Source organism: Spizellomyces punctatus (assembly GCF_000182565.1).
Source record: "Spizellomyces punctatus DAOM BR117 chromosome Unknown supercont1.1, whole genome shotgun sequence".
NCBI classification, from domain to species: Eukaryota; Fungi; Chytridiomycota; class Chytridiomycetes; order Spizellomycetales; family Spizellomycetaceae; genus Spizellomyces; species Spizellomyces punctatus.
This window is the reverse complement of record NW_015971537.1, coordinates 1,851,731-1,865,117: the sequence shown is the minus strand read 5'-3', so window position 1 is coordinate 1,865,117 and position 13,387 is coordinate 1,851,731. Positions and strand designations below refer to the sequence as shown.

The 13,387-nt window shown below is 47.9% G+C and overlaps 4 protein-coding genes across 4 annotated transcripts; 2 read left to right on the top strand and 2 right to left on the bottom strand.

Annotated features, from left to right (window-relative positions):
- Positions 1-203: 203 nt before the first annotated feature.
- SPPG_00718 (AGC/AKT protein kinase) lies at positions 204-2,121 on the top strand (the record flags this gene model as incomplete). The annotated part of the gene is made up of 4 exons (XM_016749046.1): positions 204-610; positions 676-889; positions 953-1,675; positions 1,735-2,121. The coding sequence occupies 4 exons, from the start codon at positions 204-206 to the stop codon at positions 2,119-2,121; spliced, it is 1,731 nt and encodes a 576-aa protein (XP_016613077.1).
- On the bottom strand, positions 2,111-3,145 carry SPPG_00717 (ribosomal 60S subunit protein L25). Its single transcript, XM_016749045.1, has 4 exons — positions 3,004-3,145; positions 2,505-2,850; positions 2,371-2,440; positions 2,111-2,304 (listed from the first exon to the last, which is right to left on the bottom strand). Exons 1-4 carry the CDS (start codon positions 3,032-3,034, stop codon positions 2,290-2,292), a joined length of 462 nt encoding a protein of 153 aa, XP_016613076.1. The 5' UTR covers positions 3,035-3,145; the 3' UTR covers positions 2,111-2,289.
- Positions 3,146-4,629: 1,484 nt separating this feature from the next.
- Positions 4,630-8,029, top strand: SPPG_00716 (uncharacterized protein). Its single transcript, XM_016749044.1, has 14 exons — positions 4,630-4,837; positions 4,950-5,049; positions 5,122-5,539; positions 5,606-5,708; positions 5,780-5,862; positions 5,923-5,982; positions 6,049-6,154; positions 6,224-6,333; positions 6,401-6,493; positions 6,555-6,607; positions 6,668-6,765; positions 6,832-7,037; positions 7,109-7,309; positions 7,375-8,029. Exons 1-14 carry the CDS (start codon positions 4,717-4,719, stop codon positions 7,615-7,617), a joined length of 1,995 nt encoding a protein of 664 aa, XP_016613075.1. The 5' UTR covers positions 4,630-4,716; the 3' UTR covers positions 7,618-8,029.
- SPPG_00715 (uncharacterized protein) lies at positions 7,775-13,340 on the bottom strand. Its single transcript, XM_016749043.1, has 14 exons — positions 13,134-13,340; positions 12,941-13,068; positions 12,806-12,873; positions 9,825-12,728; positions 9,638-9,755; positions 9,514-9,569; positions 9,341-9,443; positions 9,027-9,282; positions 8,788-8,960; positions 8,657-8,717; positions 8,529-8,597; positions 8,363-8,464; positions 8,152-8,296; positions 7,775-8,087 (listed from the first exon to the last, which is right to left on the bottom strand). Exons 1-14 carry the CDS (start codon positions 13,327-13,329, stop codon positions 7,991-7,993), a joined length of 4,476 nt encoding a protein of 1,491 aa, XP_016613074.1. The 5' UTR covers positions 13,330-13,340; the 3' UTR covers positions 7,775-7,990.
- Positions 13,341-13,387: the final 47 nt, after the last annotated feature.

Sequence of the window (13,387 nt, the reverse complement as noted above, 5' to 3'; positions counted from 1 at the left end):
ATAGCTGGTAGGTATTATTACCAGCAGTTGCATGGAATTATCTCGTTTATCGAGCAGAGTAGCAGTTGTTATCTCTATTCAGTACCGGCTTTTCGCTGTCAATACGGTTTTATATATCTCTGGACCAGGGGTGTTGACTTTTCGCCCAACACCGGTCAATCGTATTTTTTCATAGTCGGAGTCACGGACACAGACTTGACAGTATGTTCAAACAGAAGAAGAATAGTGCAGACGCCAACATTGCCGGTTCCCCTTTGAAAAACCTTGTTCGTCCCACTTCTGCCACTCCCCAGTCGAACTCAAGCCAACCCGCACCTGGCCCCTCCGCCAACATACCTTCCTCGTCTTCTTCGCAACAATCGGCATCAAATGTCTCACATCCCAACCAAGTGCAACTAGGCGGGTCGGGGCTGCTTCTCATTAGGGTAGTTGAGGCTCGTAACCTTGTGTCTGCAAATGGCACACCTCTACAGATTACCAGTGCCACGGCTGGAGATGTAACGAGACTTCCCTACGTCGTCATCGATTTTGACAAGAATGAAATTCTGGTGACTGCAAAAGACGGAAATCCCGCAACAAAGACAGTAATTTGGGGGCATCGTGCGCACTTGTGAGTTACGTCTCTTTGCACATGGAAGATGGAGGCGCAATTGTTGACTTTCTTCATGTTGATAGCGATGTGAGCCGTGAGGCAGAAGTGACAGTTTTAGTGTATCAACGTGGGGCACAACAAGGCGACGTGCTGCTTGGCAGTGTTCGGGTAAAGCCCCTGCTGATTGACGGGAAGCTACAGGACCAATGGTATCCTCTTCAAGCGGATTCCACAGGAGGAGAGCAAGCTGGAACGCTGGGTGAAATTCATTTGCAATTCCACTTCAAGAAAAGCGGGGTGAGCAGTGTATATGAGTTAATGTGTCATGTAGCATGCATAGCTTACCATTCCTCGTTTTAGCAAAACAAATCACTGACCATCGATGACTTTGAGCTCCTAAAAGTTATCGGCAAAGGATCGTTTGGAAAAGTTATGCAAGTCCGCAAACGTGACACCAACCGAATCTACGCCATGAAAATCATTCGCAAGTCCCACATTGTCGAACGGGCTGAAGTAGCCCACACTTTGGCCGAACGCACAGTCCTCGCCAAACTGTCTCACCCTTTTATTGTTCCCTTGAAATTCTCCTTTCAAACCCCAGATAAACTATACCTTGTGCTCGCTTTTGTAAACGGCGGTGAACTGTTCCATCATCTTCAGAAAGAGGGCAAGTTTTCGGAAGACAGGGCAAAGTTTTATACTGCCGAACTCTTGAGCGCGCTCGAGTGCCTCCACGGATACAACATCATATACCGCGATCTCAAGCCCGAGAACATCTTGCTGGACTATACAGGTCATATTGCGTTGTGTGATTTCGGTCTATGCAAACTCAATATGAAAGATGGCAACAAGACAAACACGTTCTGTGGAACCCCCGAGTATCTTGCACCTGAACTGCTCATCGGGCAAGGATATACCAAGGTGGTAGATTGGTGGACAATTGGCATATTGCTATACGAAATGATGACAGGACTGCCACCTTTCTACGACGAGAATACAAACGAGATGTATAAAAAGATATTGTCCGATGAGCTGCGGTTCCCCGATGAGATGAGTTCGGTGGCAAAGGATTTGTTAAGACAGGTATGCAATGGACGGTGTAAGTCCTCCCTTTGATAAGCATTAAGTTCTTTGTCCGTTAGCTTCTCAACCGCGATCCAGCAAAACGGCTTGGTGCCAACGGTGCAGATGAAATCAAACGTCATCCATTCTTCGCCGACATTAACTGGGCTCGTCTTCTCGCTCGCAAATATCCTCCACCTTTCCGCCCCAATGTGACCTCTGCTGTAGATACCTCCAACTTTGACGAAGAATTTACATCAGAGGTCCCTCAAGACTCTCTTGTTGAGCCATCGTCACACTTAACTGAAGATGTTCAGCAGCAATTCGTGGGCTTCTCTTACCAGGCTCAGGAGGGAATTGCTGGGTCGGTCGGCGGTGTGAATGGAGGAAGTTTGATTGCACCAAACAAGTTGCATAGTGTTGCGGGAAGCTTTAGGATGCCCGGAGCGGCAAGGAGAGGGATTTGAGAATCAAGTGTTTGTGAGTTATGACATTGTTTGGATAAAATTCCGTCTGTAAAGTGACACCATTCAATTCAATCGGCAACTGCAGAAAGTTTCAAAGTAACATTTGAGATTGCCCATCAGTAGAAGAACCCCGTTTTATTAATCAATATGGACATGAAATGGGCACAATTAGATGAAGCCGATCTAATATGGAGGAAAAGTGTATTAGAGAGGACTTACCCTGCTCCACAGCTGGTAAATGAAACCTACCTTGTTGGCAACATCCAGGGCGTCAATATCGGCAGACAAACGGACGTAAGCCTTCTTGGTACCGTCGGGCCTTGTCACGACAAGATTAGTATACGGCAGCCCGCGTCTATCTCCAGTTTGCTGATAATATCCACCTGATCAAAGTGTTGATCTTCGAGGCATCCACATCATACAGCCTCTTCACCGCCTCCTTGATCTGTCTCTTGTTCGAACGCACATCGCAGATGAATACCAAGGTGTTGTTCTCCTCAATCTTCTTCATGGCGCTCTCAGTGTTCAAAGGGTACTGAACTATCTTGTACTGGTCGAGTTCCGGGGCACGGGGAACGGAACGACGGGGGTACTTTGGCTGACGGGCGAGCTTGAGGGTCTTGGGGCGGTAGAAGTGGGTGCCCGTCCGGACCTTGTGCACACGCTTGCCGCCAGTTCCCTTCAAAGCAGCCTTCTTGGCTGCTTGAGCCTTTGCAGCGGCGGGAGTGGCTACATAAGAGAGACGAATTTAGCGACTCTTTCCTTGCGACACTCGGGGGCTTTGGGGAATCCCACAACAATTCAGGTCCAATAGGCTAAAATCGACAATGCTCTTCCCCGTAGATCCACCGTTCAACTACTCCAGTTCAATCAGGTATGTACCTTTAGCCTTGGTTGCTGCCTTGGGTGCCATTTCGAATATCCTCCTCCGCTTTTGTGAAGAACAGAGATGTGAGGGGCGTAGGGAAAAAGAAGGACCTTCCCTTGGTGCGTTGCTGGTGGTTGTTAGCCGGGCAGCCCACCGAGCTGCACAAAAGAAATGCAACGCCACACCGTCGCCAATGATTGGTCAAAATGGATGAAGTCACGCTTGCATCGCGTCAGCAGTCGGACTCGCTTGGTCTTTGCGCTTGAGTTTATCATTTAAAGCAGGACAAGGACAACGATTTCTATTTCAGCCTTTTCCAGATCTTGTTCGCACGACGTCAATCGCAGAAAGGGAACTCGCCATAACCTGTCTCTTTAGATTGCTTTGCGCTGACTTGTCCTCCTGCAATGATCAACTTGGATGGCGACCACCAGTCATCTGGCAATATCCACCACACTTTAAATCTTTTGCACTTGACAAGATTATGCCTGAGGATCCCTCCCATTTTGGGGGGAAGGGCCAGCAAAATCACCAGATCCAAAGGTTGAATCGTTAAAGGCGTTTGGACAAGCTTACACGATGTTGTTACGCTGCCGAGTGTGGCATAGTGTTTTAGTCATATTTCAGTTACGGTACTACTGGCCTCGTAATTTGACAGAGTTTTTAATGAGACCACTAATTGACCCAATCGAAGTTCACATACATAATCCTTCCGTCCATTACTCAGCAATACTGGATTTTTGGTGATCTCCGTAAACTCTGCGTTCATTCAGTGGTCATTTGCCCAGAATTACAGGGTGTCAGCCAAATACGATGAGGTAGCATGATTTCATGTCTCAACTCCAAGTGATGGATGGATCAAGGGCGAATCTCATTTACGAATGCACAAGAGAAAGCCATTTCTTGATTTCCTATGCATTCCCACAGCTTTCTTCTCAGTTACATCAGGCTTGTTACAATTTCTTCACAGTCAGCATTCCTTCCCGATACAATGGTTTTTCAGAATACGCGACAAAGTGCGAGCCTGTCCTAGTTGCTGAATTGAACAGAGGCGTCGAGTCCGTAGCACCTAGACAATGAATATATATCTCTGTTGTATCAATGGTGTTCCCAGGAAATGTCGCGGCGGAGCAGCTTTGGTGATTGGTGAGTTTGCCCTCTGACGGGTCCTAGCTCTCCAGCAAACGATCACGACAAAAGCCTAGCGTTAGTGTCAGCCGCCGAACAAAATACCCAAGATGATTTGGCAAGTGGGACTAATGAGCAATTTGCGATAATTTTCCTGGAAATGCGCATCTGAATCTTCGATGGGTGGTTGTTCCACACAGTAATTCCTTGGTCAGTCACATGCAATATTGTCTTCCAAATAATGACTAGGATCCTCCCCGTAACGCCGTATGTTGCGCAAGACGGTGCCTGCACTCAGTTTGATGGTCGCGCAACATGATCCTGATGTAAGGGCGCCTCGACTGACGCTGTATGTTTGCGCAATCATGGTCGTGTTGGGATCTCGCTTCGTCCAAAAGTTCCAATCTTCGTCTGGTGCGCTAAGCCGTGCTGCGCCAATATTCGATTGCATTCGAACCACACTTAGTGCCATTTGCGGTCCTTCATGGCGATGCCCCACCTGGATGGTGCATGTTGTGTGTCGTTGGGGGGCATTTCTTTTGGTCCTCATATATCACATTTCCCCACATCGCTTGTACGCTCCCTGAGCGACCGTCACAATGAGTGGTGCACAGTACGCCTATGATGAAACGGGCGCAATCTTCAACTTCTTCTTGTTGACCATTTTGGGTATGGTGTTGATCCCATCAACGTATACTTGGTTGTTCGGGGGCAGGAAAGGTGAGAGGCTAGTTTATCTCAGTTTTTATGTTATTATAATCTTTCTTTATTATCAACGATATGCTGACTGTTCGTTGATTGATTGATATTGATTAATAATGTTTGGTGGCAGATGTGACTGAGGGAGATGATTGCAAATGTGAAACATGTCGGGAAAAGCGAGTGCGTTTAGTTGCAATGAAGAAGAAACAAGAGCCTTTGATCTCTACCAGGTATTCATGTTTCGGACTGCCGCTTCTTGCCACATTGATCTAAATTGGTGATCAATCTGGCGCGTTCATTAGGTTTATTCTACTGGTGCTTGGTTGGGCACTCTTCTCGTTCGTTGTCTACAAAGTCGCTACAACTAGCGTGGAAGAGAAGGGACTCTGGGATCCTTACCAGATCCTTGGAGTTGACCGGGACGCTGACGCCGACCAAGTGAAGAAGGCGTGGAAGGAGTTGATGAGGAAATGGCATCCTGATAAGAACCCGGACAATGTGGAAGAAGCCACAAAGATGACGACCGACATCTCCAAAGCATACAAGACTTTAACGGACCCAGAAGCCAGGCAGAACTGGGACGAGTGGGGTCATCCGGATGGAAAACAGTCTTTCCAACTAGGACTCGCTCTCCCAAGATGGTTGGTGGAAGAGGGTAATAATTTCAAGGTGCTCTTTGTATACGCGGGTGTCTTTATGGTTTTATTGCCGGCATTGGTGGTAAGGTCTATGCTATCACTGGGAGTTAACCTTTCAAGGTCAGTCTACTAAACTTCGTCTCTTTAGGCCCGTTGGTGGAATAATGCGAAGCAGATGAACAAGGAAAAGATTCTTCATCCGACCATGGCAAAGTTCTACAGAGAACTGAGAGAGTCATTGGGCTTCAAAGGTGAGAATAGATGAAATTTGGGCAAATTTCTAGAGTTCATTTATCTCAACATATGACGAATGGTCGCGCAGCTTTACTCGAGTTGTTGAGCAAAGCAGACGAATTCTATACACTCATTACGCTTGATAAAAGTGAAACACCTGCATTGGAGAAGGTATGAGGAGGGACAGGATGATCTTTCGCAGTGTATGCGATATCAATATTGGAGGTTTAGTTAGTGGACCAAGTCAAGAAAGCTATGGAACAGAAGACACCGGATCGTTGGAGTAAGAAGGTATGTTCCAAAGTCTCGTGCGGGATAAGTATCAGCTAGATTTATGTGAGTGTCCGTCCAATTTAGTTGACATCAGCAAAAGACCCGCAAACGGCCATGCAACAGAAAGTGTACCTTCTTCTACACTCCCACCTATTGCGCTTGACTCCGGAGGACCCAAAATTGGCACATGGTACAGATTGTTATCAGTGTTACCTGAATGGCTAGGGTCCCTTCGCTGATCTAGTATTTGGATGGCTAGAACAACGGCTTGTGGCGGAGAGGAGCGTACAACTAGTTGCAGGAATGCTACAAATTGCTATATCACGATCATGGCTCAACATTGCGTTGAGTGTCATTGACCTTGGACAGGTGAGTTGAGTGTCGCCAGAGTTGCACAGTATTGGCATGTTCCTCATATTTGTCCACTTTCCTGTAGATGCTTACACAGGCATTGTATTTCCACCAATCACCCTTGATGCAACTTCCTTACATTACGGCGGATAAGCTCAAGTATTTCCGTTCAAAAAAGGTGCCACCCCGATATCTGATCGATGCAGAGCCAGCTTATTTTAACCACAGGTTATTCGTAGAGGGACATTAGTACCATACGCGATTTGCTCGAACTGGATGAAAAGGATCGCAAGTAAGTATATACAGTGGGGATCACGTATTCAGGCGCATTAAAGGGCCTCGTCTATTTCAGCGATCTCCTACGATTCTTAACACATGAGCAGATTGCTCTGGTAATGCATGTGGCGCAGCAGTATCCTTTACTTCGCATAACGAAAGCAAAATTCTCTGGTACGATGCATCTTCTTAGGCGAGAAGCCAACTTGATTCTTACTAGCATTTCTTGAATGAGTACAGTTTTGGGCGAGCCTGCCATTATTCCCAACGCTGTGGTGACACTTAGCATCAAGTTGGAAATCGGCTCAATTGAGGATCTTCGAAAAGACAAGGAGAATGGCACGTCGCTGCGAGATGACAGCACCAACGACGATGAGGAACCAAAAAATAACTGGTGGGAAAAGAAGGAGCAAGCACCGTTGGTTCATGCCCCATACTTCCCGGCGGTAGGTGGAATGAATTTGCCCTTTCTCCTTCACTGCTCTTGATGACTCAAGTTTGCCGCGACTATCTGTAGGAGAAGCGTCCAGTATGGTGGGTCTATTTTGGGGACATGAAGCAGAACCGACTTATCACCATCGGCAAAGTGAGCGATCTCATCAACGAAAAGACAATCCGACTACAATTCCAAGCACCCCCTCGACCGGGTCAATGGGCATTCCAGGTGTTTGTCAAATCCGACTCGCATATTGGTTGCGACGCCTTGTGTGAGCTGAAGGTAAGAATTGGAATGTCGTGTACGCAACCCAACATTTGCATTCACTCATTGAAATCACATTTCAGCTTGTCGTTGAGCCACCGGAAGCCGCTCCTCTACAAGAGGAAGAAGACGACATTTCCGAACCAGAAGACGACAGCATTGCCGGTCAGATGCAGCAAATGCGTGGCGGTGGTGGACCTAAAGTCAATGGCAAGAAGGGCGGTAAAGATGAAAGTGATGAGGATGAGGATGCTGAGGACGTAGGAAAGAAGGATAAGCTGGATAGTTATGAGGATTCGGATGATTCAGATGACGAAGATGCGTGAGCCAGTAGAGGTTCCTAGTTTTACGGCGGCGGAGGGGAGTGGGAGTTGTGGCGATGCTTGCCGCTTGAGAACATCAAATGTATTGGGCAATGCGCGCGATGAAACGGCTTATGCAAATCTTGGCGATCATGTGTCGCGGCGAGGGCCTTTAGCTCATGGCCAATATCGTTATGGTTGGGGTTGTGAAGTGTGATGAGTCGTGCGTATGAAGTTGTATTGCATCCGTTCATCAAAGTTCCATTAGATGGCTTCCCTTCCATCGCTGTACCTGATAAGACTCCATGAGATATACATTCTATGGATGGGTCACTCTAACTACCATAGACAACTATCTAATGATTCTGTATTATATCCCACTGCTCTATTATGCTTTTCATGCAATAGCAGTAAATATCTCTTTCATGATTTTGGGTATGTCACTGGTATTCAGCGCCACAAATGCCTTTCCTGGTGGCATACTTCGTGTCAGTCTAAGAACGGCGATAATTAGTCAATATGCCCAGATATTGAAACAAACGACACCAAAGCACACACATTCTGGCCTCTTCACCAATTGAACCAATGAATAGAATGGCGCAATTTACTCGTGGATCTGATTCGACGACTTTTGCCAGAGCAGAAGGGTGTATGCCATAACGTCTAAGGTTGGCATCGGAGAGGATGAGGGTAAAGTAGTCATCTAGAATATATTGCGTAAGTTTCGACGAAATGCTAATACGAGCCCACGATACGGGTGAAGACATACCGGCGTCCTCTTTGACGACGTCTTTCACGGCGCGCTCGGTAGCTTTGAGTGTCGTATCGCCGGAGAAGCAGTATTGTGAATGTGCACTCATGGTTTGAAGGACTAATAGCGTAGCAGATGAATATCACCAAGAAGATACCCGTGTGAAATGCCTAGTTTTAACAACCTTTCAGTCTCTCCATCTCATCCTTTGGGGGCTTTCCGGGAAGGACAAATTCGATGCACTCCGAATCACCTAATAGTCATCATTAGCGAGTCGCCAAATAATGGCTAACGTGGAACTAATAAACGAACCTGAATGACCGACAATATCATAAACGTATTTATCGCCCAGTGACTGAAGACTTTCCATGATCTAGATCAGAAAGCATCATTAACGATCTTTTCCATCCATATCAGCTTCCAGCACGGATTGAAAGACATACCATCAACGCAGTCTCCAGACTCCGGTTCAATCGCCCATCGTGCTCATTGTAACTATACATGGAAGCACTGACGTCAAACACAAATTTCAATCGCTTCGGTTTCTTTTGCGTTGCTCCATGCTCAGGGGTTTCTTCTCCACGGCGTTTGTATATGGATGTTTCGCCAGTTAAACCTACAGAAAGATACGTTATTCATCGTCGCCATTGTCAAAAGGAATAGTAAACCATCACAAACGTACCTTCGATAATCTTCCCTTCATCCAATTCTCCATCTGTCTGATTCTGCAGCCATGTTCGCTCCTTTTCTTTCGCTTGCACTCCTTCCAAGATAACTTTCAACTGCATGATTTCTTGTCGGACATTTTCGTATATTTCCTTATATACGCCAGCTTCGTGAGCGCTCATTTTGATGTCTTCCAATCGTTTGCGCAGCGCTTCGCGTCCCATTTGCTGTGCGGCGGCTTTGATGTGCTCCGGCACATCATTTTTAATGTCCTATGGTAATGTCATGGTCAGATAGTGCCAGGTTGTGAGAGCACCAGCAGTCACGTACATCTGGGAGGCGGACGATAGGGTTCCCCGGCTTGTGCAAGCGGTATGGCCCGGCCCTTCCTCCAATACCTGCGGTATTACTTCCGCCGGATCCACCAGCCCATCTAAAATGTACATGATTAACACGCTGCAAATTGAGGGCTCTTTGCAGGGGAAGTGGGAAACGATGCATACTGGTTTCCTCCAACGTGAGGTTGGTTATCCACTTTTCCATGTTTGGGACCAGTAGCCTGCAAAACCAACTTTAGATCGTGACATAACGTTGGTTAGCATTTAACAAGGCGTCATATCCTCTTACCGGTGGCGGCATCCGATTCTTGCCTTTTTCCCACTTGACTTCAAGCTGCTTTTCCTTATCGCCTCCTATTCCAGACCCGTTCTTAACAGCTTGAAACCCGACGGCAGACACATTTAAACTGGATGATTAAATTTGTTCAGCTGGGGCAAAGAATTTCTTATGATGAAGGAACAGTCCCATCACTTACCCGTGTTTCCGTAAAGCAGCAACCAAGACTTCGAAGAATTCTTTTCGATGCACATCAAAATCGAAAACATTTCTCAAGATTTGATCCAAGGGTTCTCCAGGGAAGGCCTGCATATGCTTGACGATGTTCATCAACTCACGCAACGAGTACGGATAAGCGACAAGTCCGTCATCAAACGCCTGGCGGAGGTCTCCGAAAGCTAGGACCAGCTGTTGTAACACGTCCGGGTCAACAGCTGGTGCAGCCTGACGTAGAAGGGATAGCTCAGATGCAGGGTCAGGATTCTCCACGGCGTGGCAACTGAATACTTCGCCGATGGCACCAAAGAAGTCGTTGCCAAGGAAAGGATACCCTGGACGGTTGGCCAGAACGATAATACGGAATTCAGGATGCATGATTATATCGCGGGAAGGATCAATTAACCTCTCGTCTTGGGGTGCCGGCCGGATACGTCGGCCATCGGTCAGGGGCATTTCGCCGGTTTCCGCCAGGCTCTTCAAAATGCTTGTAATATACACCGGTGCCTTATCGGCTTCATCTACTATTAATACTCGGCCCTTTTTCACAGCCCGGACAAGTGGGCTATCTTTGTACACAATTACTCCATTCTCAACCACAGGCTGCACGGTAAGCGACTGTACAGTTGTGTCACGATGCAGCTGGACGTATTCCCGAGGTCGTCCAATTAGCTCCAATACCCGATCCGTTAGTCTGTTTTTGCCGACACCCTGGTTACCAATAAGCAACAGGTGTTCGCCCAAAACAAAGTCAACGGCAATTTCTCTCATGACTCGAGTGTGTACGTCGTTATCAAAGAATCCAGGTCCGCCTTCAGCAGTGTGTGGAATGAGAGCTTTTGCCTCGACGTCATCAGGGCGGATCGTATATTTGGGAAGGGCAACGTCACCGAACCGTAGTGTGTCAGGTGTATTCTCAATGCTGTACTTGACGATTTTGCCACTGGGTTGTATTCCAGAATCAGCCAAAACATCTTCCAAAGCATGTCGGGCCAATTGAGGAAGGAATGGGCTGAGACACGTTCTGTGAATTGCAGTGTAAAGGGACTCATCTGGGAATTGGGCCAGACGACGACAGATCCGCAGAAGCTGCCGAGTAGACAAAGACGTTGATTTGGCCAACACAGTTTCGTGTCCCGATCCTCCACCTTCCGCCAATTTTCGGAATCGTGCAGCAAAGTCTAGCAACTGCCTAGCCTTGTCTTCTGGACAATGAGTCAATGTGCGTAACAAGGCCGCTTCTTCCTGAACATCCATGGCTCCGACTTCCAGGAATTGAAACATCGCGCCGACCTCTTCGGTGAGCCACTCCATCTCTTGCTTAGGAGCTTTGTGATGAAGGTGGACACTAGCCGTAGCGATAATACGGAATGCAGGATGTACCGGCAAGACACGTTTTGCGGCAAGCTGCTCTGAGGACAAACCAGTGCGCTCCTTGAGGCTTTCAAAGTTCTCAGCACTTGTAAGGAAAGTACCGTCCGGCAGGACAGCCTCCCTATCCTGAACAAGTCGTTGTAGGCTGGCAATAGTGCCAGCACGGACCCAATGCAAGCCGTCAATAACTGCAATTTTGCCTTCCAAAGCCGCACGAACTAGGCCGGAGCTTTCCCAATATGTGCTTCCATCTCTTCGTGTGCCCCTCCGCTGCAAAAGATCCCTCGCGGTCATATCACGATACATGTGAACCGTCTCGGTTTCGTAACCAAATAGTCCAGCGAATCTCATAATCGCTGTCGTTTTCCCGCTACCCTTCGGTCCTGCCAGACAAATGTCGCGGCCCATAGCATGGGCTTGTGCAATTCGCGTTACAACGTCACGGTATCGAGGAGTATGCACAAACACACCGCCGTAGCTGCCAATCTCGCCAGATGCAAGAGGAACCAAGGGCGCTGACCCGAATGTAACTGGCAACGTTACCGACGAACCTGACCATTGGAAGGTGGCGCTCCCTCGAGTAACGGTTGTCAGATCGTACGACGACTTACGACTGACATTCGCTCCCCGTAATTCAACGGGAACGTTAAACTTGGTGGACAGAGTTTTAAAGGCTTGTAGTTGATCATTTGTCAAAGCACTGCCGACCCAGGACGACGGCCAAAATCTTTGCAAAGCACTTTCGATATCCTGAGCCTCTGCAGGAAATAATCTGAGAAGGTCTACGATGCCACCCATGGACGTTTGCGGAAATTGTGGTAGAAGGGCAGAGTTGGAGGCATCATTCGCCGAAATGGTTAGCTGGTCCTTAATTTCATGTGTATACTTGATGGTTTTGATCATATCTCGTAGCTTGATCAGCAATTCATTTGTACGAGATACCGTGTCCGCCTCCAAGGCACCCGCTTCGATTAGGGCAGCTGAGCGGCTCCTAGTCTCGGAACCATCAAAGGGGCTCTCAATGTATCGGACTTGGAACCGACTACGGAAAGGCGGATCCAATGGGTTTCCAGGATAGGGCGGAATTGGTACGCCTAATGCAATGACCCTGAACCGTTCACTAGCCCTTACTAATTGCCATGAATCCAATTCCTCGCGGGTGTGATTTTTGAGGAGGGCGTCATAGCGGGAATGATGAACAATATGTCGCCCATCCTCTAAATTCATTTCTCGGTTTTCCAAAAGATTGTTCAAGACCGGCAGGACATTACGCTCAGCCTTTTCGATACCCTCAATAATAAGCACGCGACCTTGAATGGCTGCTCTTACGGCCACACCGTCGACCCACTCGGCGGTAAGTCCCCCAGATCCGCTGGCGTCACGCACAATCTCCCTTCGCTGCTTCAGGTCAGACTCCGCTGATGTGTCTCGATGCAGGGCAACGTACTCGTGTTCTCGATTCGTTAAATGGAGGTATGTTAAGGCGAGGTGTCGCTTTAATGGCCCAGGTGGTCTGCCACGTACATCCGTATTAGACACAGATTTCCTTTCCCCATATTTGCATGAGGTACCCGGGGACAAATGCCATACCCAATAAGGAACATGTCCTGCCCAAGTGTGTCTTTTCGCATCATCCATTGCAAGTGTTCCAAGACATCCTAAAAGTACGTCAGAACCTGTCATTATGCGCAATTTTGCAAAGATACCTGACGCCAATCAACCAACCTGTCTAGTCAGATCTAACAGACTCTCTATTGGCACCCTATGTGGTGCCTGTGCATCGACAACCGGAACGCAGACGTTCCCAATGCACACGCGGGACCCATCGTCTTCCAAGCCTCCGGTGGAAGAATCTATCGACCATGGTTCATCTGGCATGAGAGAAATAACATCAATTCTCGCCGCGTCGTATTCTCACCTTGGCTTGCTGAGGTTGATAAGGATCTAGGGTTTAATGCTGCCTGCAGGTGTTGCAACCGCCGTAGGGCAGTCGCAGGCATGTGAGCCTGCTTCCTGGTGTACATTGTACGGAAAAAGACTCTCCTCCCTATATGGTGAGCGTAAGTGCTGACGCCGCGTGGACTCTGTTTATGAGCGAGAGCCCGCAGCAGCATGAAGGTTGAAAACGACGACGAGCGACAAGTGCCAAATGCGTTGATCTTGTCATGTGCA